Below are 27999 nucleotides of genomic sequence, written 5' to 3' on the forward strand. Positions count from 1 at the left end.
CAATCACTCACACAGTTCCAAACGTAATGTCTTAGAGGTGATTGTGATATGGTTAATGAATTTAAGTGGGTTTTTCATGTTTATTTTATTTTTGTGTTTATTGTAGTTTTCTTTACTATGTAATAAATGTTTTGCTTTATTCCATTTACACTATTTTTTTACTGCAGTTCAGACAAGATAGTTAAATCATATTTAATTCAGGATTAATTTGTAAAGATAGCTATCCATTTACTTTTCCCTTTTGTTCAGTGCCGCTGGTCTGACTTGAACGCCTTTTTTATTCTGTAGGCACTGATTAGTTGAAAACCTTACAGTTCGCGTGTGTTTGATACGACGAAATACTCTTTACACTGTTAGCTATGTAGTGTGGTGTTATTGCGAGTAGGATATTGTTAAAACATAGTGTCTGGCCTCGCTCGGTTTTGTTTCAGTGCTGTTTTTAAACCTTATTTACTTTAACTTAAACCAAGTTTACGCAACAAAGCAGCAGAGCAGAAGTTTGTCCAGTTTGGATATTTAATTCGTATAACCTGAAACGTACAATGTTTATCGCCAACAGCAGGCCTGAGATGACAGTTTGAAATTTTTATATTTGGTAAGTACTTTACATTTGACTATACTTTAACAGTAGGTTTTGTATACAGTTAGGGTGAAAAATAAATATATTAACGTAGAAAGGTGTTTTAGTGCGGGCGTGTTTGGACTTTCTCTAAACATTGTGTAAAGGCCCGGAAAATATGGGCCAAGCTTAAAAAATTTACAAAAGAAAAGAAAAAAGTAGAATTTTTAATCTTAAGAAATGTAATACCGTAACATTATTAGTTACCCCTGAGAAATGTACGTTGGGTGTAAATTAGTACAGAAAGGTGCTATAGAACAGTTTTATATTCGAAGCCTGTGGTAGATTTACAGATTTTCGGTTAGTTATGTGCAAGTATAGTAGTAAAACTACGGTTACAGAAGTGTACGTTTGACCAAGTATAAAAACGTGTGCAAATGATGGCGCGGACAGGTAAACTGGAAGTCCATGTACCTAAAATATATTCAGTGTATACCAACAGTCGTACAACTTGGCGTTGATAGAGAAAATACACTCGGAATGCAACTGAGAGATCGAGCGCTATCAGTGTTAAAGTTTCCCCTTTCCTCAGAGCCGTTAGTGGGCGTAGCAGGACAGGATCGTGATTTTTCATTCGCTTCGAAAATAGCCTGAATCCGACGGTCCTTTGCTTGCATTGCTGTAGCCTCGGTCCGAGTAAAATGTTCCGAAACCTCGGCCTCGTATTCGTCGCTTGTATTGCTGGAAGGCGACGAGGCGTCTGATGTATTGTTATTCAAATCTTCACGATCAATTTTAACATGCTGTTTTGTTCGCTCATAGTCAAGACTGTTCAAGACAACAAATTTCCCTTCTTGCTTATCAGATTCAAAATTGTTGTTCGAATCTAAAATGATAGTTTTACAAAGTTATAAAGAACCATCGCGTTTTAATTATAGAACAGATATATGAAGATAGTTTCAATGATTTTATAAATCGTTATGCATATAGGAAACATACAGAATAAACTTTAACTTCCAGCATATAGTATACAATGTAATTAATCACCACTTACCAGTGACCGGCGATTCCATTCCATCGACGTCATTAGCACGTGACGGTGACGTCATACAACTCGGCGGTGCGGAACGCGAGAGATTATGTTCACATAAGTTAATTTTTCTGACTGGCGAAATTTCCTGGTCCACCAAGTCTAGTTTAAGCTTGGGAACGTCTTGGGATACGTTTTTATCCTGGATATCAGAAGTTGAGAATGTGTCGTCTTCGTCAGCCACTGCCATATCTATTTCTTCAATCTCGTCATACTCCTCAGCGATTACAATAAGCTGGTCGTCATCTTGGTAGGCGTGAACATCAGCAGACGAGATATGATTTTCGTGGCCTTCCATAAAAGCCTCATCGTTTATCGCTGTCTCATCTGCTGCTCTACTGCTGTTATTAGCCATCCTCTCCGTGGATTCAGACGCGAGGCTGCTCTTGCCTTTGTTTCGTTTATACCTCCATTTTGCAGGCATTAGGTGGTTAGGACTTGAAGGTAAAGACGCAGTACCAGTCACCCCATCTGCCAAGCTGCTTGCTGAATACCGTTTCTGTTCACTTCTGTTGCCTAGTTCGGTCAAGGACTGTTTCGATGGCGAAGCGACACCGCCGTTGTACCGACCGAGTTTTGGGTACACAGACAACTCATCCATTTCGCCACCACTTTCACTCATGTCTTGGTACGAAACAGACAACCCGAAATCCCGCAACGCACCTCCGCCTTGCCTTTTTCTGCTAGGACTCGGCGGCACAGGACTCGTCGAGTCCGAAAGCCTTAAGTTTTTGAACGGTGATAACGAAGGTATAGATGAAGCGGGCGACTTCTGTGGTAGAGAAGGTACATTTAAATGTCTTTGGTATGAGTTGCGATGAAGTGGGGATCCAAAATTAAGCCCAGAGTTCACACTTTGATGGCGAATCTTTGGTCGACCGCGAGTATCTAAAAATGAGTTCGGTTTAGCCCAAAACTGTAATAGTTATTTCACATTTTCTAATATTTGACAACTATTTGTAAAGCAGTGTCATGTTATATATGAAGCTTCAGGTTAATACCTTCGGTTCTATTCTTTCGACAACTCAAATTTAGCGGTTCAGTTTGCACAACATTCTCTTTTGATTCCTGTTCCGACCACGAAGGAGATCTTCTATGCAGAAATATGTCCTCCGACTTATCTATAAAACAAAAAAATGATATAGTACAGTGGGGAAAGATGTGACACCTTTAGCAAATAATATCCAAATATCCTGATCGCGTTTTAAACAATTAACAACTGTCTACGGAAGTCGTGAGGATGTCGTTATGTAACTTTTTGATTGTTCTATATTTATTACCAAATGGGCCGAAAAAATAGAATCAAAAGGTGTCCCATCTTCCCCCACCCTACTATTTAATTTGACAAAATCATCACATTTCAAAGTCATACTTCGCATATGACTTCCGGGCTCCTTGTGCTTATATTGTGGACTGAATACAAATGACGACGACTTCGCTTTCTCGTAGTGTTCTGGGCGTTTTAGTTCAATAAATCCTTCTTGTACTACTGGAAGCGGTTTACTGGTCGATCTCGCTCTGGCTTTTTCTGTGAAAATTACAAGTCTAAATATTTTTTTAAATAGACAGTCTGACATAGTCGTTCTTATTCTCAATACGCATACCTCTTTACAGTATTGTAAACAGCCCTAGTGTTAATGTTAAAATCCTTTGCAGTTACAGCACTTTTAAAATGCGCTTGGTTTATAAATTCGTCTGGAATGTTGGGTAACCAACATTATATATATATTTGGTAGTGTGGGGAAAGATGGTACACTTTTTATTCCATTTACCTGACCCATTTGGTAGTAAGCAAAGGAAATTCACAGAATTATAAAACTGTATTCTCATTACTCCCATAGACTGTTGTTAATTGTTTAAAACGCGATCAAGATATTTGGATAATATGTGCTAAAGGTGTCCCATCTTCTCCCATTATACTATACATTTAAGAAAGTTATTCCTTTTCGTAAAAAATTACGCAGCAATAAAAAAAAACCTTACCATGTGCATTTTTTGGTGGAGACGATTTTAAGGATTGTCTCAATTCTTCTTCGCTTGGCCGTTTCAGTTCAACCATCCTGGTTCCACTGCCTCGTCCGGATAAAGCAGATTTTTGGGCGGTAGTTGTGGAACCTATTTGCCCGGTTGGTCTAGTTTCTAAAAGTAAAATATCGGTTTAAAATGTAATAACATCGCATTATTGAACAATATATAGTAGGGTGTGGGGGGGGGGGGAATGGGATACCTTTTTATTCAATTTTCTCGTCCCATTTGGTAATAAACAAAGGACATTCAAAGAATTACTAAATCATATTCTCACGACTCCCATAGGCCGCTGTTAATTGTTTAAAACACGATTGGGATATTAAGATATTATGTGCTGAAGGTGTCCAATCTGCCTCGATCATACTATAATTTACCATCAAAAGATTTAAGCTATATTCCTTGAGTTGAACTTTACAACAACAGAAATACATTATTAAAGAACTATATACCGTTTCTCCATTGCCACAAACTCTCTGAATTTGTTCTACGGTGTTGTTTGTTTGGACTTGGGCGATGCGCCTCATGCTTGTAAGCCTGGGAAACAAAATTTTATTTTTTTTGGTTAATTTCTTGATTTTTTTTGTGTCAATTTTAAACTTGGGCATTTAAAATTACAAGTTTAGTATAAAGTGGAACACAAAAAAAAACATTTTTAAAGCGAAAGTTTCGGTAGTTTTCCTACTACAGTTATAGCTCATATGATACGCCTGATCGATATGTCATCACACAAATTGAAAAGTGTTTCCGGCATGCGAGTTTTACAATGATCACGAATGGTACGTCACTAAAGATGGTGCCATTAGAAAGGGTTGCAAATCCGGTCTGGTGATTATTTTTAGGCTGGTAATTCACTGAGGCCGTCAAAAGCATCCTTGTATGGAATATTACTTGTAAAAACAGCCGTCTTTGTGGAAATACGAATTGCGTTCTGGTGGGGTGAATCAATTATAACTTGGATGTTAGTTATAGTAATCGGCGTAAAGTAACAGCAGAATGTATTTATACTACTGTCATGCGGCAAGCAGCACATACATCGGTTGTAGACACCGGAAATGATTACAACTGCGCATCACACTTCGCTACGTCATGTTGCCAGCCGTTTGTAATCGAAGTTGTTCGTTTTTTTACGTTTCAGAACAAGCTACCTATGTAGATGTCATAACACCATTACAACCGCGCGTTTTCTGCTGTTTCCCCAAAGTGAGCGGAAATCTATTTAAAAGAAAGCACAGCGCGTTTTCATACGTCACCTGGATATCCTCTTGCTTAAAGCTGAACATTCCTACGTCAGCAGGCACGCCTGATCGAGTGTGTGCCCAGGTACGGTGAAGTCGTTGCGCTTCCTTTTGATGATCGACAGCAGTGCCTGCACATGGTAAACGTTAAGAAGGTTTCTCACGAGCTGTGACGCAGGCACTCATATAGTTCAACAAGTGACGCTCTTTCCGGTCCTCTAAAACACTGTCGCGCAACAACAGCCAGAAGAAATTTCACGGAAGTGCCGCGTCATCCTCCTATACCGCATATACACAACATACACGCCATCGGTTGAGGTGTGCGAGTACAAATATTTTCCAATTTCAATTAAACCTATGGAAATCATGTTTACATGGTGCTATAAATGCACTTACTGCTGGCTTGCTTGTAGCGCGTGTGCTGTGGCGTGGAAAATTCCGAAGTCGCAAAATCGTGCGAATGATTGCGGTTGTGGCCTAAAGTTAAAATAGGAAAATTGTATACTGCACGATTTAAATGTTTTGCTTGAAAAGGGTTTATACGCACCTGTTCTCTGTGCATACGACTGCATTTGTGTGTGAGGAATTGCCGAAAAATCCGAAAGTGCATGAATTGAATGACCCGACGCAGACATCGAACGTTTGTGCCGATTGCTGTTATCTGAGTAGTGTGTTTGACTTGATGCCTTTGGTCTTGAGGTGACACCCGGTTGCCGAAAACTACTGAACTGTGATAATATTTTGCATTAGAAAAAATACATTGTTTATATAGTAGAGTGGGGAAAGATGGGACACCTTTTCATTCTATTTTCTCGTCCCGTTTGGTAGTAAACAAAGAACATTCAAAGAATTATAAACCATATCGTTCCAACAGACAGTTGTTGTTTGAAACACAATCAGGATATTTGAGATATTACGTGCTAAAGGTGTCCCATCTTCCCCCACCCTTCCATATACTTTATAATGAAGATATGGCTTACTTTTGCTTCGTAGCCGGGTGATGTTGGCTCTTCCTTCACGGCAATGTGGGAAATATCAGGAGAGGACCCGTTTTTCGACAAGTTTGCGAATTCGTCGTTACTACTGGTTCGGAAATGTTCGCGGTCCTTGCGGCGTTTGGTCTCTACAGGTTTGTCACACGTGGCTAAGTCGGAACGAGTGGGCCAGAGGCTGCTGTAGCCCAACTTCATACTTTCGTGGGCGAGACTGCTGGGTTGCAGGTGGCCATGGTGCATGTTCATTTTCCGCATCGAAGCGTGTAGATGGAGAGGCGACAATAATGCCGAAGCGTAAGGGCTGCTGTTAAAAAGCTCCATCGGGGAAAACGAGTTTATTTCGCCGCGATTGCGGGCAGCATTTCCGGCGCCGAAAACGGGAATCGGTCGAACTAAACGAAGGTTTAACTGATCGTGCTCATCGTCACTGTCGTGTCTCATAAAGTTTGAGTCTGGGGAAGACACCATTCTCGGATCGAAGAGACTGTCAGCGGAAGAACGGAGATGCTCTCTACCTTTCATCAGTTTGTTTTCTGAAGACACTGATCCTGAAATACAACGATTATAATTTTACATCCCATAAAAAAAATTCATTTGCCATTATATGGAACTGAGAAAATATTTAAATACATACCTTTGGCTCGATTTCTTGCATTCTTTCGCTTTAGCAGCAGTTGCAGAGCAGCCGAGTTAAACTGGTATGCATATCGCTTGCCCTTAGACTTGTACAAAATCCTCTTGTCGTAATAGTACCTACATATTTGGTATTTCGTTAATTAATTAAAGCAACATAAATTAAAAATATAAAAAGGATCATATTCTTTATCCCCGCGTGACTGTACAATAGGATACATTAAAACACGAGTGTCCTATATTATGCACACCGTATGTATGCACAGCGACTTTATATATAGTACTGTGGGGGAAAATTGGACACCTTTAGCACAAAAAAATCAAATATCCTGATCGTGATGTTTTAAAGTTAAACAATTAACAATGGTCTAAGTTCGTGAGGATACGGTTTTATAATTTTTTTTTATAATTAATGTTTTTTTTTATTTACTACCAAATGGAACAAGAAAACATAGTGAAAAGGTGACCCATCCACCCCCACCCTACTATATACATCGTACCCGCGCAAAAATATGAAGAAAAAAATAATAACTGACTTTTTGACCCTTGGTTTATTTCCAATTACATCCAAAAAACATCAAGGTTAAAATTTTCGATTAAATATTTCTAAAAGGTCTTTTACTATAAAAACACCGAAGTTCAATGCATTCGCTTCGGAACCAAAGGATTTACTGGGTATGCTGATGCACGATGCTGCTACCATTGTGGACGTGTGTTATTGGGCGAAACATATTTTCTTCAATTTAGCGGTCACTAACGGTCCTAACTCCTAACTAGCAGCTGTATAAAAGAATTCCATCTTAAAAACACACACGTAGTAACTTGTGGCCGGGAACGGGATGTATGAATTATACAACCGTTATTTTACGACTGTCATTGCCCCGCCGTGTCATTAATTCATTCAACGTGACTCATGCCATACTAGCTACTATTATATATTATATAGTGGGGTGGGAAAAGACGGACACGTTTGACACATAATATCCAGATATCCCAACAACAAGAGATCACAGATCTAATGAATGAGCACGTTATAAACTAATTAGCATAATATAGTAGAGTAAAAAAGTGTCCCAACTACCACCATCCTAATATGGTATATATATTTCAGTATATCATATTGCAAACCCACCTTAAAGCTCGACTCAGCTTCTCGTAGTTCATTGCCGGTTTTCTTTTTCTTTCTCCCCACATTCTAGCAACCTCGTTCGGCTCCTGCCGGAAAAATCAAGTTGAAAGTACTGCTTAAAAAAGCAATTATACGAAGTAATGATTGACCTTGAACAAAATATCGCCATTGATACTTTAGTTTAAAATGCCATTAAATATTTTCTAAATGTTTTCAGAATATTGTTCTAACTGACATGTATATACATAACTTTTTATTTAGCGGTGTCGCTTATATATTCAAATGCCGGGAAGGGTAGCTACGTACGTATTCTAAAATTTTACAAATACATATATGGTAATCTACATGTTATAGATTTTCAAATACAAACCTTAATCACGAATTCGCCATTGTCGCCTTCCCAACTTATGATTTCGCAATATTCGTTGTTCTGTAGAAGTTCAAGTATAAAATGCCATAACTGGATTTGTCTGTTTCCTCCACAAAGTTCGTTTAACCATGGAGGCGAAGATTCATCGTCGGGAGGCGAGTGCTGAAGCTGATCTTCTGTGTAGTTACGATAGATTTTACTTAGCTTATTAGCCAATATTATGTATGCATATATAGTAGGGTGGGGGAAGATGGGAAATTGTTTCATTCTTTTTTTCACCCTATTTGGTAGTATAAACAAAGAACATTCCAAGAATTATAAAACCATGTTCTCGCGACTTCCATAGACCATTGTTGATTGCTTTAAATAAGATCAGGATATTTAGATATTATGTGGTAAAGGTATCCCATCCTCCCCCACCTTAATAGTAGATTGGGGTGATATAGTACAAGTTATCATTCTGGGACACCTTAAGCACATAATATCGAAATATCCTGATCGTGTTTTAAACAATTCACAACGGTCAATGGGAGTCGTGAGAATAGAGTTTTATAATTCTTTGAATGTTCTTTGTTTACTACTAAATGGGACGAAAACAGAGAGTTAAATGGTGTCCCATCTTCTCCTACCCTACTGTATATTTTATTCATAATATAATGGTTATCATTTCATTATTAATATTCGTTTTTGTTAATCTATATATGTTCATTATTTCGCAGAAACGGATAACTTATAACTTTTTAGAGACTCGTCGTTTGTGGGCGTATGTGTCGTTGGGCAAGACACTTAACGGCGATTGCTCCAAACCAGTGGCCACTAATGGGTTGTCCAAATTATCAGCCACACTCAAAAACAAGAAAAAAATATTCACTCACAAAGTAACATACTTGGTAACTCGTAAGCTGGCACGGCATGTATGAAACAAAACACTCGTGTTATAATGACTGTCGTTTCCCGGCCACGCGACGATAAAGTAAATTACATTCATTTATTCATTCATCTCAGTAAATGTAGTCCGCACTAATTTAATCTATTTTGTTGATTGCTATTTCCGCCCAAGCTAGACAGACTGAGGGCGTCGTATCATATAGGGGTTTAATAATATCCGATAAACTAGTTGTACCAAATATCACTGATAAGTTAACTGAGTGCGGTAGACGAACACAATGCCAAGGAACGGTTTAATGCGCCTTATGTTTTGAAAAGTGGGCTATATTTTCTATATACGTTTACAAGGTAGAAGTATTTTTCAATAAAACTGCTCAAGCTGTGGGTTAGAATTTTTTTTTTTTGCAATATAGTAGGATGGGGAAAATGGGACACTCTTTCTATTTTCCCGTCGCATTTGGTAGTAAACATAGAATTTTCAAAGAAAAAGAAACGTATTCTCACGACTTACGTATACCGTTGCTAATTGTTTAAAACACGATCAGGTTGTTTGGATATTACGTGCTAATGGCGTCCCATCTCCCCCCACTCTACTACATTGCAAAAACGAAAAATTATAAAAGATTTTAAGAGTTGGCGTTTTTTCATGTCATCTTATCTACGGAATTGAAACCCTTTTCACTATAGAGACAAAATGCTTGTAAGGAATTCCCATTCCGCGCATTTTTATCCTCACGATCTAATAGGAACATCCTGTTCGTGGCAAATATGGAAAATTATGGGATCCAAGACAGGCGCTCGTTCCAGTACAACGAGGCCCAGCCCACACAGTAATGAATAGACCATGCAACGTGAAGAGGAAATGAGAGCACGATTAGACTCATTACGTAATGCAATGCGCACAGAACTCTGACGTTTTGATGGCCCTGTTCAATTTGTACAGCAGTCATATATTATCTTTTAGATTTCCCATAACAGTTTACCTTCTCCATGCGTCTCCATTCGGATGTTCTCAGCCATTGAACACATTATGCTTTTCAATTTTATTTGCAGTAGGTCAAATTTTTGATGACTTGAAAATATGTTTACTTTCTAATAAATGTGAATACGGTACCGGGAAGTCATATTTCTACGTGAAAAAGTAGTAAAATTTAATCACTGTGTTATAAAATTAAGGACTTTAAAATGTTACTGTGATACAATAATCTAGTAAAAAAATTAGCGCAAGTCTGTTAAATACATGTTTAAATACTCGAACTACAAGTAAACTAGTTCTAATACAAATAAGGTTGTATTATTCACATATAAAAACGAACCATAAAACGCACATATAATCAGTTCTTTAACAAAACTGAATAATATATTATGTCAAACTATTTAAACTCCACAATATTAAACTTTACCGTTTAATATTTATCAATATCTGGCCTTGTGCTGTAGTAAATAAGATAGCTGCGCAACAGACAACGTATACGTCAAAGCTATCAGTCTCTTCATGCCCACTACTCGCATCTGCAAGCCACTGATAAGTGAGCATTGCGAATAGAGGAAGCATGATGACGTCACATTAGTCTCCGGAAATCCGAATTGCTCTCTTTTAACAGAGTGATGAGATTCGCATAAAAAAGAAACCAGAATGAGCAATGAGCGCTCTTTACTATACGTGGTGTGGGACGGCGGTAGCAGTCACAACATGAAGAGGTTATACAATATACACAGTCAAACTTACTAAAACATCTTATCAGTAATTTTACTTCATAGACACTCCTTGACGAAACAAAAGAATGCTTACGACTTGCACCAGCATGTTTAAATCAAAAGTCACAGGTGTTACCAATTTTTATTTCAATTTTATGTTAGTTACGTACAAAAAGATGCTCCAAACAAAATTTCATTTCTAAGTTTTTTTAAAATTGTAAAATACTTTCCAAGCATGCAAAAGAAACGTTTTAAAAACGACCATATATACTTTACTTTAAAGCGGTTAAATAATATATTCAATTTAAGTAAAAAAAACTCAGTTGAAATGATTGAATAAGTGCCGTTCGCGGTCATTAATTGAAAATGTTGACAAAGTTTGATAAATTTAAAACATCGGTGTAATAGTATTCTATCACGAACATCAACATGTTATCTCATGCGGCTGTAATAAAGGACCACATTCACATGTGTTTAAAATACGAGTCAAGCAATGCCCCCAATAACCTATATAATCCCATACACACGGCGATATCACGTTGCCGTTTCTCTGTTCGTTGGTTCCTTTTCTTCTTCAGCCACTGCAGCACCGTTGTCGTCTTGCGCATGATGTTGATTTCTGGGGTACCTTTGTAATATTTTAATTATTTAGATTTTAGACAGAAATAATGTGTTATATATAGTATTGTAGGGTTGGACGAAATATCTTTAGCACATATTATCCAAATATCCTGACCGTGTTTTAAACAATTAACAATGGTCTATGAGAGTCGTGAGGGCATGACTTTATAACTATTTGACCGTTCTTTGTTTACTACTAAATGGAGCGAGAAAATAGAATGAAAAGGTGTCCTATCTTTCCCCACTCTATATTAAAAATGATTCAGTATTATAATGGTATCATAGATTTTACATTATTTTACTTTTAAAATTGCTTTTTTTTGGGGGGGGGGAAGATATCAACAATTTTACATTTAAAATGAAATCAAAGTCACTACCTATATATGCTAGTAGTTTCCTTTGTGGTTCTTATAGTTTCAACCAAACTAAAATCTTATTCTTATAAAATCTAATTATAACCAACTAAAATCGTAGTTTTACCCAAACTAAAATCTTATATCTTAAAAGTAAAAAAAAAACGTGGCATGAATTAATACAAGTCACAGTTTTTGTTGTAGATATCCCACAGAGAAAACGATACACATGGGGTAAGATAGGACACCTTTAGCACATTTAGTTCTGTGGGGTAAGATAAGACACCTTTAGCACATACTATCTAAATATCCTGATTGTGTTTTAAACAAATAACAACGCTCTGTGGGACCCGTAACGATATATATTTTTTATTATTTTTTAAAATTCTTTGTTTACCATCAAATTAGACGAGAAAATATAATGTAAAGGTGTTCCATTTTACCCTAACCTACCAAATATAAAAACTAAATAGTGTAAAAAAACGTGCTCCTTAAAAGTTTCTCACCAAAATTTCCAACAAATTCTATGTAAAAGCAACCATAATATTTTTTTACTTACTTCTTCCGCTTGAAAAATCCGCATTTGATTAGAAGGTAAATGATAATAATGTAAATGATGAGAGCAATTAGGATGCCGATAAGGATGTACCACCATGGGAACGAAGACTTGACTGACACTTCAAAATACGCGTGATCCACTGTAGTAAGTGCCTGGCAAAAAAATATTTTAATTATTTTAGAAATTAAACTTTTAGAACAAGTTTTTTTATCGGAAGTTGTAAGTTAGTTTAATATATAATAGGGTGGGGAAATGGGACACCTTTTCATTCTGTTTCTTGTCCCATTTGGTAGTAAACAAAGAACATTTAAAGAAATATAAAACCGTATCCTCACGACTTCCATAGACCTTTGTTAATTGTTAAAACACGATCAGGATATTTGGATATTATGTGTTAAAGGTATCCCATCTTCCACCACGGTACTATATATGGTGGATCCTTCCAGTAACGACGCTGGCTTACTATTTTACACCCTGCCACACTTTTAGAAAATACGCTTATGGTACACTGTAACTTACAGGGCCACGGCGCGCTTTGATTCTCAATATAGTAGGTTGTGGAAAGATGGGACACCTTTACAACATTATATCCAAATATCTTGATCGTGTTTTAAGAATTAACAACGGTCTATGGGAGTCGTGGGGTCGAGGATACGTTTTTTTATAATTCTTTGAGTTTTTAAATGAGACAAAAAATAGAATGAAAAGGTGTCCCATCTCGCCCCTGTTATACTTTTGTTTGGGCACACATTTTTTTAATTGAATCCATTTATGACAGACTACTTCTTATATACTAGTAAATTTAAATTATAAAATATCACACTAATAAGTTCAAATTTCTGTACAACATTCTAACAACAGAGGTATATAGGTATGGCTAGGCTCGGGTAGTCAACTTACAATAGTACTGGGAGGTAAGATGGGATACTTTTAGCACATACTATTCAAATATTCCTATCATGTTTTAACCAATTAACAAGGTCCATAACTCTATAGGAGTTGTGAGGATACGGTTTTATAATTCCTAATTGAGTGTTCTTTGTTTGCTACCAAATGGGACGAAAAATTAGAATAAAAAAGTGTCCAATCTTTTCCACCCTACTATATTACCTCGTGGGTGGGCGAACCAGTGATTCGAACGTTGCTATCAATGTTAGAAACTGTAGCTGAAGCTGCAACGTTCACTAAGTCGATGTCAACAAACTCCTCCAGGAAAGTGTTGTTCCACAACCTGGCCTGTGAAATGTATTTATAGAGTTATTTACATTAATATATAGTTATTTACAACACATATTAATATATTGTATAAACAACGTTTATACAGGTATTGATACAGTTATTTTCCTATGGTACAATTTTAACGAATCAGATTGACAAGTCTGGTATTATTGTTGGCGTGTGTATTTTTTGAAAGGACACTTTACGTTTATTGTTCAGCCATACAGCAAGAAAATAATAAGCAGAAAATCAATCAAACATAAAGTTACATAGGTGGAGACTCGTGAGCATGAGGTGTGTGAAATAGAACACCCATTTTATAACTACTGTCGCTGCACTTCCATGAAAGAGAAATAATGCCATTCGTTTACTTATACACTTCGGTATTTCATACTTGCAAGTTAACCGATGTCGTTGACCCTGGTTGTATAGGATCTAAGGTGCAGCCGATTTTCACGCATCTCGCAGTATCTCCATGACAGTCAAGTGTCACGAAATTCGAACCACTCTGCGTTGATGATAAGCGACGTGGTTCATACAAACTTGAAGCTTTTGCCTGGTAAAATGAATTTCGTGTACATCGTAATACAAACTATTTTTTTGTATATTTTTATATTTTATAAAACATTTTTCACAGTAAGTATTAAAAAAATCTTAACACATGATACGAATTTATTTTAAGATTTTTTCATGCTGTATATAAACAGAAACACCACATTTTGCCTTTTTTTTGTCTTTTAGTTATTCTGGTTACTACTTTTGAAACATTGTACCTATAATGGGATGACTTCCAAATGAGACGTTAAAAAAATTAAGTGTCCTATGTTACCCCAACGTAATATATGTAAAAACTGTTTCCAGTTTACTAACCTCCCGTTTTGTCCTCCTGGCTGCGCTGACGGACGCAGTGACAGGTAATTTGAAATGTAAAGTGTTTTGGTACTGTTGTTCACATTCTCCAACTATTTGTAAACCTCCAGATCGAACATGGGCAGATACAAGGTACATTAACCATTTACCGTTATTGATTTCAATAGGGAAATCCACTATAAGACGAACTCCGTTTGCCAGCTGTAGTCCTATAAGAATAAGATAATGGTTTAGCGGCTCATCTGGTATAAAAACGTCTTTTTCCGACGTTTCATCTGCCATTCAAAAAGACTTCATCGGGGAATGTTTTTGGTGAAACCGCGGAAATACACGAAGTTTTTATATAGTAGGGTGGAGGAGATGGGACACCTTCAGCAGATAATATTTAAATATTCTGATTGTGTTTTAAACAATTAATAACGGTATATGGAAGTCGTGAAGATATATAGTTTTATAATTCTTTGACTTTTCCCACCCTACTATAGATGAGCTGCTAAACGATTGTTATTTACATTATGCCTGGTAGCAGAAGTAACAAAATATATCATTATTTTAATAATTTCGATAAAAATTTGTAAAATATTTAAAACAGATTACCGGTTAGGCTTAATGGTATATGAATTTAACTTACTTTACCCTCGCGTGGCCGGAAAACGACAGTCGTTATCACACGGGTTTAACACCTCGTGCCAGCTTTTGAGTTACCATGTATGTTACTTTGTGGGTGAATATTTTTTGGGGATATACGTTTAAACCGCACACTGCCCAACTGCCTGCCGGTATCCAATACAGCAAACACATGGCTGCTAAATTAAAAAAGCATGACTGCCCCAAAAGGTCTTCCTTATATTTTACTTGTACACGTGGAATGTGTTTATAGACCATGCTTTGTAAAACAGTATATCTATATACAATGGTATTTACCGTCATTTTTCACCGTGAACGTATATTCAACAAACGGTCCAATCTCGTTCGTATAATGAATTGCCGACTCTCCTTTTATTGGAGCATTGACGTAACGAACCTTTTTAGAAAAAAACATAAAGTTATTTAACCGTAAACTCCGCAAATTCAATAAATTCTGCAAATCTGGCCCTGATCTGGTTCTCATAGCGTTAAACGATTCTTGTGTAAAGAAATACAGTAACTTTGTTTTTTTTCTGATGTTATACGTTTTCGCAGCACCAGGTCTTTAAAACGTTATTCAGCCACTTCTACCTCCCAGTAAAAGATTCTGGAAATCGTATGTATACCTGCTGAGGCTTGCCGTAGCCGGATAGAGATAGCATCATTTGAATTATAACGTCGGAATAGAGTGGGGTGGGTGGGATCTCCGGGTTTATGCTTGTAGTTGATCCTGTCACCTCAATCACAATCTATAAAACAAGAAATAATTTTTACTTATCTCTCGGAAAAGCAAAGATCAAACTATTTTTTGATAGCGAAAATCCAAGTATTATCTCTTTGAAAACTATAGCGAAGATCGAATTATTGAAAATAACAAAGAGAAGGGAGTTAAAAGCAAAACGACAGTCATTTAAACACTCTATATTGAAAAAAGTGTAATGAAATAAACAATATAGCTTATGAGCTATGTATTCAGTTAACGATTCAAACCTGTTTGGTGTCAGCAGTTAGTTGTTGAACGTCTAACAATATATCAATGGTATCTGCACTGCCTTCAACATACGGATTCCCAAGAGTGCAAACAACAAATGTAGAACCGCCTGCAGAAGAAATGGAAACGTCAGTGAAAATATATTGAGTTTAAAAATGTAAAAATTATGTTTTTTTTATCTCTTCTAATACAGTAGCGAAGTAAATTATTACAACGAAGAAAATTTTCAACAAAATGGCAGTCGTTGTACCTATGTCGGATGTAGTGCACACTATCTCGGCTCCAGAGGATCTAGTTACTGTGTAGTTATCGTAGTAAACCCAAGCAGGGAGCTTAGCTGATACAACAGCTTGATGAGCCTCTTCACCGTCGTTGGTTACATTGAGAGAAAGAAGCATTTTGCTGTCTCGACCTGCACAGAAAACATTAAATTACTAGCAATTGTTCGAGGCAATGGAAGCGCAAAGGTGTGAGCGAATAAAACGTGGTTAAGTTTCAAAGATAGTTACAATAATCTAGTTTGAATTTCACTGGGGTCAAGCCTCTACCATTGTCGGCGTATATGCGTCATTGGGCAAGACACTTAACAGCAATTGCTCCAACCCAGTGGTCACTAATTGGTTGTCCAAATTATCAGACATACATAAAAAAAAACAAAAAACCTAAAAATAATAACCAACAGAGCAACATGCATGGTAACTCTTAAGCTGGCAAGTTACATTCATTTATTCACATTTATTTTATATAATGTAGTCACTAATGGCTCTTTAAATGTGTGGTTAAAATACAAAGTGGAGACGATGCTGTGCTGAGTTAAACATTTAACCGTGAACCCCGCAACCATATTAACTGCACTATAAAGAAACGAATTATGTATTGTCTCCTTATAGAAGCAAGGTAAGTGTACTCTTAAAACTTCGGTAGTTGAAGTTCTCTTCTTTTTAAAATTTATATATAGTCGGTTGGGGTAAGATGGTTCATGTATTCATTCCCTTTTTATGTCCATTTTGGTGGAAAAAAGGATATAATCACAATTCTATAACCGTGATCTAAAAGGGCTCTGTTAATATTATGTTTTAACCTAACAGTATCTATCTTACCCCACAGTACTATATATCTCAAATGACCCGAAAAAAATCGGTATTACAGACACGAAACAGTAGAACAGACACCTATATACGAAACTGTATTACAGCCACCGAAAGGAACCATCACTTGCGAATGGGTTGACCAACTAACTTACCGACCACGACTTCAGGGGGAATTGAACCTCGTAGTTTGAGATTGCTCTGACAACCGTCATCGCCACAGTTGTTGGCAAGATTCACCACAGAAGTTCGGGCATGCGGAAAATCGGCGTCCATGATCGGGTCATTGATCATGTTGAACACTGGTTGGTCTGGTCTCTCCCTTTTCACACCGTTTATCTCACTTGCAAGATTAAACTCTGAAAAAGTGATACTGTTGTGAAAAAAAGGGATACTGATATGTCAGGTTAAAAATGTGATGAAGTAATATTGTTATCTCACTTTTAAAGGAATACTGATGCGTTATGTTAAAAACGCGATACTGATATAGTAGGGTGGGGGAAAATGGGATAACTTTTAATACATAATATCCAAATAGCCTGATTGTGTTTTAAACAATTAACAACGGGCTGTGGAAGTCGTGAGGATACGGTTTTATAATTCATTGAATGTTCTTTGTTTACTACCATATGAAAAGAGAAAACTAAACAAAAAGGTGTCCCATCTTCCCCCCACCCTGCTATATGTTATGTTACGAAAATAGGGGTAAGCCCATATAGCGTATAGGAATATGTTATAGGTTGAGGTAAGATGGTCCTTTTCATTCTCTTTTATCGTCCAATTTGTTAATAAGAAAAAGGTTATGTATAGAATTAAATATGAATAGGATATATATGCGACGTTGTATGCCATCCATACATATCAAAAATAAACTTACAATATTAGGCGATTTCCGTAATATGCAATGTTAATAACCATGGTACCTATTATATATATGAAGGTTACAAATCCAAGCTATTTTTACGAGCATTTAGTTGGAAACTTAACTATACAGCCAAACTACTTTTATGACCCATTTATGACATAAAAGGTTACTATATTTTATTAAGTCGTAAAATGGTTACAGCTACCGCTAGAGACACGATTCTGGCGTAAATCGCAGGTTTCTTGGTGTGCGACACTGTATAGGACCTCGCCAATGTGGAAAAATAATTGGTGATTAATTTGGTCAATTTCCACAGTGCTTACCAAAATCAATCTTGATTGGTCGCAAACGATCTTCAGAACCGATGAAGAAAACTTTGTACTTCCCACCAGGACAATACCATTGACCTAGTTTTGAAATATAAATGTTTTTATTAGATATCACATTTCACTTTTAAAATACACCTACCTCGCTATCTATTGATGTATTCGATCCTGTAGGGGTAAGGTCCGTGAGGACCTACACGATTTAGGCCAGATTTGGCCCATTAATCCCAAAAGAACTATAGTAGGGTAGGGAAAAGCGGGACACCTTTAGCCCATAATATTCAAACATCCGGATGTTTTTTAAACAATTAACAACGGTCTATAAGAGTCGTGATGATACTATTTTATAATTCTGTAAATGTTCTTTGTTTCCTACCAAATAAGACGTGAAAATAAAATGAACCGGTGTCCCATTTTCCCCTACCCTACTATATAAGAAAATATAGCATGTGACGAGCATATGCTATACCGAATGGCCAAGAATAGTCACGTATCAACTAAAAAGCTGAACACCTAAATACATTATCTATCTAACTGTGCCTGACAGGAAAACTTTGAAGGTAATGAAACGGGTGATTCAATTATTCACTTTGTCATAGTTTTTACAAGTTAGGCTACCACGTATGCAACTTACTGCTGGTATAAGAATCCTGTAATGTCCATCAAAACATATGGTAAATAGTATAACATGGCCTACTTAATACATATTTTAAGCAATGCATGGTCTATTGCATTGAGTAGGCCATAATTATACATTGCCTGAAACTGCATATATATAGAAGTGTGGGGGAAAGATGGGACACTATTTCATTCCATTTTATCGTCCCATTTGGTAGTAAACAAAGAACTTTCAAAGAATTGTAAAACCGTATCCTCGCGATTTCCATAGACCGTTGTTAATTGTTTAAAACACGATCAGAACATTTAGATATGATGTGCTTAAGGTGTCCCATATACTCCCTTTCATACTGTATATATATTGTGAGTTACGAAAATAGTTACCGGCTCTTGGAACATTGGCTACGTCACTCATAAGGCTTGGTCCTTGGGGAGAAGCGAATGCCACTCTTGCAGCCTTTCGTTCTTTCTGAAGCTCACTGTCCAACGTTATGCTATAATGTATTGGCAGTATCTCCGTGTATTCCTTATGTCGAGCATTGTATCTGGAAAAGGCGGTATATAAAGTAGAGTGGGGGAATATGGGACACCTTTGAGTTATAATATACAAATTTCCTGATCGTGTTTTAAACAATTAACAACGGTCAATGAAAGACGTAAAGATGCGTTTTTGTAATTATAACTTTCTTTGTTTACTTCCAAATGGGACAAAATAATAAAATGATAAGGTGTCCCATCTTCTCCCACCCTAATATATAATAAAAATTGTTTCAATATTTGGTTATTCTCTTTAGAATCAATATCTTCGTTGGTTATAGATAGTTTACCAGCTCTAGATAAGTGGTAAAACTTCTAAAATGCTCAATAAAATATTTGAATTAATGTAAAATATCGGCCAAACATTCGATTATACAGACTAAAGTTATATCTATGCCATACAACCAGTATTTTATTGAAGCCTTAGCATTTAGTTTTATTTTCTAGGTGGTTATTGGTCATTTGTATACACATTCACATAGTGGGGTAAAATTAATTATTGGGGTAAAATGAAGTGGGGTAAAACGAATTTTTGCACCTAATATCTTCTAATTGTGGTTTTAACAATTAACAACGCTGTTTTAGGGTCGCGAGGATACGATTGTATAATTCTGTCAATGTTCAAAATTTACCAATAATTGGATGAGAAAAAAGAATAAAAACATGTCCCATCTTACCCCACCTTACTACAAGTTTAAAGCAAAATTACGTACCTGAAACAAAACTGAAGCTCGAAGCAAGAATATGTCTTTGAAGCAAGTGTGCAGTTCGGATTTCTTAGATCCAAACTAGTGGGACTTGCAGAAAGGCTTGACTCGATTGTGATAACTGGTCTTGACCTTTTGGAAAAAAAAGTGTTTTACATTAGAGGATATACGGATATAGGCAGGTAGTTTAACGAGTTGTAGGCCTATATAATTTTAATGCTGCAATAGTTTGAGTCTAGTATACTAATCTTTAGGCAACCACATTTTTTGCAGTTTTCTTGAAATAAAAAATCTTTATATCTTAATTCGGTTAATTACGGTAAAACATGGGAGAGACAGGTGTATAGTAAGACGGGACACTTTTAGCACATAATATCCAAATATCCTGATCATGTTTTATTAAACAATTAACATACTACGGTCTATATGGGAGTCGTGACAATATGGTCTTATATTTCTTTGAATTTTTTTTGTTTACCACCAAATGAAATGAGAAAATATAATGAAAATGCGTCCCATCTCCCCTACCCTACTATACTACATATATTAAACGTACACTGCCATCGTTTGGCAAAGTTAGCACAAGGCGTTTGCGGCCATAAGGTAAAAAGGTGTGTTAATCGACACCTGCGTAAACTTTTGTGGCTACTCCTAGATCGTAGATATGCTTGTCTTATACCAAATACATTAAACCAGCGTTTTTAAAACTGGGGTAAATTTACTCCTTAGGGTAAATTCCTCGTTTTTAGAGGGTAAATGAGCTACCAATCAAAATCCACATCAGTTGACGGGACAGAAAAATTGTGCTAAATGAAGTACTCTAGCAGACATTGTACAACTCGTTGCGGAGTCGTATTAAATTTAATTGAATGTATTCTGCTGGTCCAGGTTTAAAAACAACATAAACTTAAATCTAGCGATGCGAAAAATTAAAAAAATAGTTCTGTTCACTAAACCGAATAATTTTTGTTACATTACATAGAACCTCTATCGAAAAAAAAGGTTATTCACAATCACCTAAATCCCGCAAGACCTCGTTCGTCAAATAATTTGTGTTTTAAACTTACCGTAGCAGCACAACATAGTCGGATAAAGTCCCGACCAAAAGATCAGGATATTTATTATTGTCAATATCCACTGCACCGGACAATGAGACGCCGAAGCCTTTGACGTCCGGTTTGATATCGGTAAAGTTAGCTCCGTTAAATACCTGCGACTGCTTTACGTTGCCGTCGGCGGAACCTGCGGTGGAAACGGTTTGTTGACATAAAGGTGTTGTGCACTGTTATAAGTATATACGATAATAAGAGAATAGGAAATTTTGGTTAAGTTATTTTTCGGTTTCAAAAGCTTTGGCTTTAGCGGTCGTGTTTAAGTATAATAGGTTTGGGGAATTTGGGACACCTTTTTATTTTATTTTCTCGTCCCATTTAGTAGTAAACAAAGAACATTTAAAGAAATATAAAACCGTATCCTCCTGATTCCCAGTACAGACCGTTATTAATTGTTTAAACCACGATCAGGATATTTGGAAATTATGTACCAAAGGTGTGCCATCTTACCCCACATTACTATATATTGTTTAATTTTTGCCATTTTTATATTTTTAAATAGTATCGTATAACCTTTTTGTATTTTGTTAGATATAGTAGGGTGTGGGGATACGGGGCACCTTTAGCACATATTATTCAAACATCCTGATCGTGTTTTAAACAATTAACAGCGGTATATGGCAGTCGTGAGGATACGGTTTTATAATTTTTTTGAATGTTCCTTGTTTACTATCTAATAGGACAAGAAAATAGAATAAAAATGTGTCCCATCTCCCCCGCCCTACTATATAAATTTCGTAGTTAGCGACAGACGTACCTCGGAAAATGTAGACTTTTCCGTTTGGTTTTTCCTGTGGAGCGCCGACCGCGAAATCTATGTAGCCATCTTGGTCAATATCTCCAACTGAAGCGATGGAATAACCAAAGAAAGAGTCCAGTGATCCCAACAATTTCTTCGGTGTGATTTGACTGCAGAAAAATAAACGAGTAAATTATAAAAGAAGACTGATATTCGACAGGCTGTACTTTTATAATGGCATTAAGAGTTAGTATACGGTATCATCACGAACATTTTTTCGGTTCGAGAAATCGGTTTTAAATTTAGGTCCCAATACTACTTTATAGTAGTATAGTACACTAAATCAGTAATACAAACTTTAAAATAAATATACCGTTTTTATATAACCTTATCCTATAATTGCGACTCTAAAATAACATTGTAAACTGTAAAGTATTAAAAACATAATAATAAAACATTGGACGTTTATGTTCTAACGATATCTATCTTATCCAACAGTGCTATAGTAGGGTGGGGAAAGATGGAACAGATTTTCATTCTATTTTCTCGTCCCATTTCGTAGGAACATTCAATGAATTATGAAAACGTAACCTCCCGACCTCTTGAACCGTTCATAACTGTTTAAAAACCGTTCAGGAAGTTTGAATATTATGTGCTTAAAGGTATTTCGTCTTCCCCCACCCTACTATATATAGACTAATATTTCAGTATTGTATTCAATTAACCTAACCAAGCGATCAAACCTGAAAGCTACACCACGTTGGTTTATATAAACGTAGACTGCGCCTCCGTGTTTTCCCTCGTTCGAATACTCGTAATACTGCGGTGCCCCAACTAATAAATCGTCCAGACCGTCTCCATTTACATCAATGGTCGCCACTGAAAAACCAAATCCGGATCCAATAAATTCGCCAAGTATTGTATCCGTTAGTATAGGTGCAAGACTTTTCGAAAGACCATCGCCTGAAAAAGAAATTCAGTGTAAGTGAGTATTATGGGCTACATGTCTCTCCTGTATTTTGTTTATCCCGCTACAGCTCTCGAAATGGGACATATAGTAGGGTGGGGGAAGATGGGACACCTTTAGCACATAATATCCAAATATCTTGGTCGTGTTTTGAAAAATTAACATCATCGTGAAAATACGGTTTTATAATTCTTTGCACTTTCTTTGTTTACTACCAAATTGGACGAGAAAATATAATTAAAAGGCTTCCCATCTCCCCCCACCCCACTATATTTATCTATAATTTTATAGCCTTGCTGCTTTACTAGTTGGTTTTAGACTATTTTAGTACAAACATATAATAAATACTTTTATAAAAAAAAACACACACACAAATTCTATAGTTTAAAAAACGAAATTATTTGTAGGCTTACAAAATATATCTATTACAACATGGGAAATCACATTTATCTTCTGGGGTGAATTTAAGCAATAGGTTATAAAAAGAACTTTAAAAGTAAAACTGTGTTAACTGAAATGATTCCTTTATTTTATAAATCTGAATCGCCCTTTGGTTTTACTTTTCCATACGGTCATACCAAAATACAACTGCCATACAAATACTTACTTATTTTTCGATACATTACGATGGCACCAGTATAGTTGCCCCTTGGTGCCCCAGCCACGTACGTTGTTTCTCCAGGTTTAATTGCGTTACTTGATGCAACTGAAAATCCCAAATAGCTGTCTCTTCGCAACGGAATACTAAAAACACAACAAATTTTTGAAACAGCATTAATAGGGAAACTAGAACTATTTTGTTGCTATACAGTATTTTCCAAAGAACGTGACTACCTTATTCGCGAAGTTCGATGAAATAGTTCCAGGAGAATCCACGCAAGAAGCAAAAATATAGAAACAAATGTCCTAATTTGTCCTAATTAAGCACGTAAGTGGTCATATAGGTCCTTTATCGTCTAACTACTCTAACAGTTGTTCTTGTTGTTGTTGTTTTTTGCGAGACTATTTTCCGCACTTTATCTCAATTCTTAATTCTAGCATTTTTCTTTAATCCCTTGTTCTATCATTATAGGTCGGGGGGGAGATGGGACACTTTTTAATTCTATTTTCTCGTCCCATTTAGTAGTAAAGAAAGAACATTCAAAGAAATATAAAACTATGTCCTCATGACTCTCATAGACCGTTGTTAATTGTTTAAAACACGATCAGGATATCTGGATAGTATGTGCTAAAGGTGTCCCATCTTCCCCCACCCTACTATATGACATTACCGGAGTATGACACCATAAGACTTTTTAAAACGACGAAGAATAATTTTTAATTTTTTTTACCGATGATACAACGAATACGATTTTTCTGTTTTAAAATCAAAACTTTTTTGCTTACTTGTCGCATTTTACTTTTCCGCGGTCCAATTCGTTTTTGTAACAGCCCAGCGTCTCGTACATCGCCGTAGAAGATGTAAAAATATCTAAAGCTTCCGTTGCTTCCAGATCTGCCATCTGGATATCAAACATCCCGCCTGTCCATGACCACATACCAGGTCCACCTATATTTTTACATCAGTTTGTAATGATATCTATATACGCTAGTGAAAATGTAATGCCGCTCAAAAGGAAAATGTCTCAGAAGTTTTTTTCTTGCGGATAAAGACGCAATAACCTTAAAAACACTAAAATATAACAAAAAATGAATACAGTAGGGTGTTGGGGGAAGACGAGCAACATTTAATGGCAAATATTCAAACATCCTGATCGGATTTTAAACAATTAACAATTTTTCTTTGAATATTTCTTTGAAATGTTCTTTGTTTACTACCAAATTAGGCGAATATAGAATGAAAAGGTGTCCCATCTTCCTTCACCTACTATATGTCTTATAAAAAAAAACAAGAAATGACTTAAATATATAAAAAAATAACTACACACTAACGCATGCTGTTAATGCGGTCTGACAACAAACTACATGTTAGTATATACGGCATAAAAATACACCCATATGGAAAACGAAAGCTCATGCACCAAACCGGGTTAGAAAGTTAAACGCCGAATGCAAGCATATTCAGAATTTAGTGTTGTCTAAAACCAAGAAAGAGTCTATTGCTGGTGCAAGATGTCTACCGTTAGCACATGATATCCTAATTTTCTAATCGTGTTTTAACATTTAACAACGCACTAATAGACTCGTGAGGGTACACTTGTATATTTCTATAAATATCCTTGTTTACTACCAACGGGAAAGAGAGTGAAATGTAGAACCATCTTACTCCAACCTACTATATATATGATAAATATAATTTCGCGAATGCTGCCAAGTTAAATTGGCGGAATCTGTGGTAACGTAATTGGGAGTTGCATTTTTCTAAATAAAATGTGTCACGTACGCTTCGTGTGTAATCGATTTAATGTACGCGCGGGTGTAACACGTATAACGCAAAGCTAAAACCACTGTCAAATATGTAATGAGTCACCATACACGTATAACCATAAATTCATGTACAGGAGCAATGCTCTATAAAGTCTATATGACAAAGGCCGGCATGCCAGTTTTACAGCTAAAGTGTTTGATTCGTGCAGTTACAATCTAGAGAGCATACACCATCAAAAACACACATGGTAAGTTGTTATTGGAAGCGCAAACGAGGTTATTTGGACGCGAATAAAGTTACCCAACAAATATTCGTTGTCTATAAGTGACAGAGAAACGCCACTCTGTGAATATCCCAAGTTGTTTTTGGAAAGCGTATTCGCTCGTTGTAATTGGTCGCACGGAGACGCTTGTTTAGAAAAAGAACAAAAAATATAATTAGCCTATGATAACATAATGTAGTTTATGTTGTTGGACATTTAAATTCAGCTAAGAGGTAAACAGCGTCTACAGATTAATGTATATTTAACACTGATGTACTCTTAGCTGAAATTAATGTCTCAGTTTTCGCATCCGAACGAAGTGTTCAGTGTCAATGTGAAATAACGCCTAATACTTTAACTGTTAGGCAAGTCATTTCGACACGAATACTTCGTCGGGATGCGGCATGAGTGATTTACCGATCAGATATTCGTTATCGCCGGCAAAGGCGGCACTTGTGCCAGCCTGGGCATAATCTGCACCGTCGTGGTCGGGAGCACGTTTACATAGTGAGTCTGCAAAGTTAGGGTGTAATAATGTAAGTGTCCTGCCTCGGCTATACTATTGCTGAATCTAACGAATTTAGTAAATCACTTAAACTTCCAATAACATCTGTCTCTCCGAAAAAACGAAATTCGTTTTTATTTGTTATTATTTGGCCATGTTAACTTCTTTAACTGTCTTGACTGATCAAATGCATTAAAACGACTGTTTCTGAACTTGTTCTTCTGTGACCACTGATTACTTTGTACAAGTGCTGGTTACTATTGTTTATTTTCACAATCGCCCCAATGCTGCTTGCCTGTACACCTCAATTGCCTGAAGTGTCCTTGGCATGTGAAGGCAATTCCAGTAAATTGTCAGCTGCACAAGCCTTCACTGTGCGATAAGATGGCAATCTAACTGTGTTATGATGTTTTTTTACTTTTAATGTATAGTGCCATACGTCAATTACTTATTTACCAATATATAGTAGGGTGGGGGAAGATGGGACACCTTTTAGTTCTATTATCTCGCCCCCCATATGGTAGTAAACACAGAACATTCAAAGGATTATAAAACTATAACCTCACAACTCCCATAAACCATTGTTAATTGTTTTAAACAAGATCAGGATATTTGGATATTATGCGCTAAAGGTGTCCCATCTTGTCCCACCCTACTATAGGTATGGCTTGTGGACACATAGCTTATGCATATAGTACTGTGGGGTAATATGGGATACCATTTGCACCGAAATGCCACAATTCCTGGCGATGTTTTATATTATTTAATTCTGTAAACATTCCTTGTTTACTATTAAATGTGCCGATAAACGAGACGTGGGAATGTCCCATCTTACCCCACCCTACTATATACGTTTATAGTCCTTGATTTCGCATTTAACTTTCTATAAAAGCAGTCCAGTATACCTATAAATCTGTTGTCTACATCACTCGGTGTGATTTCGGTCAATCCGTTCGCATCAGTACCTGCAAATAAAACATTTTTGAGATACAGCATGTGTGGTTGAGATCCTCGTTTTTTGTGTACTTACCGTTCAAAAGAAAACACTTCCCGCAGAGCCTTTCGACTTCGTTTACTCTCGAATATAATCTCATTGAGTGTCTATGGGCGCACGTTATCAGGTACTTCCCCGCACCTGAGAAGTAAATACAGCAAGTTGATTTTAGTTCCAAGCGCCCATTGTTACGATTTACCTTGGCTTTTAAGACTGACGCCCAGCCACTGCCCAGTTTTGTTGTTAGTTCTACTGGATTCGCCTGCAGAAGTAATTGTCTTATTAACCAAAGTTACCAAAATTCGCGGCGCTCTAAGAAAATCACTCACCCAAATCCATGGCTATTCGGGTACAATCTTCAGAGTTAGTACTAACTGGGCAGTGGTATATTCCACCAGGTTTCACAGCATTTGTTTGACTTGGCAAGGCTTCGGCTGTAGGGCTACCAACCACGAGCAAGCTTTTCTCCAGCGAACCTGTGTACATACACTGTGTAAACCCAATGTTAAAACGCAATATAAATCGTCTCATATTTCCTAAAGCAAATCGGCCATTCAATTTTTTGAGGGTAATTGTAGGTGTAGACTTACTCCCTGGGTCAATGGAAAGTTTATGTAAAGCAACGCTGAATCCAAATGTACTGTTGGTCCCACCACTTTTGTACAAAGGTAAACGTCCTTCAAGATTATATCCCATAGTACAACTGAACAGCATAGCAATGCTGAAGAGAAAAGTTAACTCCATGACGGATAGTTTGTACTTGTTTGAAATTGTAAAGCGTTTCTTGGTTATTGATTCCTTCAAGTTCTATGTTTCATTTCCGCCTCAGTTCTACAGTAAACTTTCTCAAACCAACGCTTACAGTGTTATATATCCAATAGTGTGACAGTCGCAGCGGCAGCCCTGCTTAAGATTACAGTTTACAATTGAGAATTACATATAAATATGTCGGGATTATCTTTCGGCTAAATACGCCGATATCTAGCCCCAGGGTTAAGAGTAGTTCTTAGCGTCGTTCAAAAGGTACGCGCCTCAAGTATAAATCCT

General features: G+C 36.6%; 2 protein-coding genes across 3 annotated transcripts; both read right to left on the bottom strand.

Annotated features, from left to right (window-relative positions):
* Positions 1 to 498: 498 nt before the first annotated feature.
* On the bottom strand, positions 499 to 10058 carry LOC778594. The gene is made up of 14 exons (XM_018811639.2): positions 9911 to 10058; positions 8040 to 8215; positions 7673 to 7755; positions 6542 to 6660; positions 5893 to 6455; positions 5460 to 5640; positions 5309 to 5389; positions 4928 to 5043; positions 4127 to 4211; positions 3633 to 3788; positions 3022 to 3177; positions 2651 to 2770; positions 1614 to 2537; positions 499 to 1445 (listed from the first exon to the last, which is right to left on the bottom strand). The coding sequence occupies exons 1-14, from the start codon at positions 9954 to 9956 to the stop codon at positions 1045 to 1047; spliced, it is 3207 nt and encodes a 1068-aa protein (XP_018667184.1). The 5' UTR covers positions 9957 to 10058; the 3' UTR covers positions 499 to 1044.
* Positions 10059 to 10748: 690 nt separating this feature from the next.
* On the bottom strand, positions 10749 to 27876 carry LOC100181178 (integrin alpha-6). 2 transcript variants are annotated; one of them, XM_026834192.1, is made up of 24 exons: positions 27543 to 27876; positions 27282 to 27428; positions 27152 to 27214; positions 26989 to 27093; positions 26864 to 26923; positions 25492 to 25599; positions 24210 to 24372; positions 23431 to 23567; positions 22600 to 22819; positions 21875 to 22026; positions 21073 to 21247; positions 20012 to 20137; positions 19146 to 19306; positions 18141 to 18224; positions 17108 to 17311; positions 16115 to 16276; positions 15864 to 15973; positions 15500 to 15622; positions 15171 to 15270; positions 14247 to 14455; positions 13771 to 13932; positions 13269 to 13394; positions 12159 to 12310; positions 10749 to 11253 (listed from the first exon to the last, which is right to left on the bottom strand). In XM_026834192.1, the coding sequence occupies exons 1-24, from the start codon at positions 27694 to 27696 to the stop codon at positions 11160 to 11162; spliced, it is 3297 nt and encodes a 1098-aa protein (XP_026689993.1). In that variant the 5' UTR covers positions 27697 to 27876; the 3' UTR covers positions 10749 to 11159. The 2 variants fall into 2 exon arrangements, with proteins under 2 accessions (XP_026689993.1, XP_026689994.1); XM_026834193.1 differs by lacking the exon at positions 25492 to 25599 and adding an exon at positions 25871 to 25966.
* Between the last annotated feature and the right edge of the window lie 123 nt (positions 27877 to 27999).

The sequence above is a fragment of the Ciona intestinalis genome, chromosome 4 (genome assembly GCF_000224145.3).
Source record: "Ciona intestinalis chromosome 4, KH, whole genome shotgun sequence".
Lineage (NCBI taxonomy): Eukaryota > Metazoa > Chordata > Ascidiacea > Phlebobranchia > Cionidae > Ciona > Ciona intestinalis.

Excerpts from the sequence above, each read along its gene's own strand:
- LOC778594 (XM_018811639.2), bottom strand. The coding sequence starts at position 9,956 with ATGTGTTCAATGGCTGAGAACATCCGAATGGAGACGCATGGAGAAG. Across the intron at positions 3,789-4,126 it reads TTTGTGGCAATGGAGAAACG|AAACTAGACCAACCGGGCAA; the intron begins GTATATAGTTCT and ends TTTTACTTTTAG. Across the intron at positions 1,446-1,613 it reads AATGGAATCGCCGGTCACTG|ATTCGAACAACAATTTTGAA; the intron begins GTAAGTGGTGAT and ends CTATCATTTTAG.
- LOC100181178 (XM_026834192.1), bottom strand. The coding sequence starts at position 27,696 with ATGGAGTTAACTTTTCTCTTCAGCATTGCTATGCTGTTCAGTTGTACT. Across the intron at positions 15,974-16,114 it reads GTGCACTACATCCGACATAG|GCGGTTCTACATTTGTTGTT; the intron begins GTACAACGACTG and ends TTTCTTCTGCAG. Across the intron at positions 12,311-13,268 it reads CTGGTTCGCCCACCCACGAG|GCACTTACTACAGTGGATCA; the intron begins GTAATATAGTAG and ends TTTTTTTGCCAG.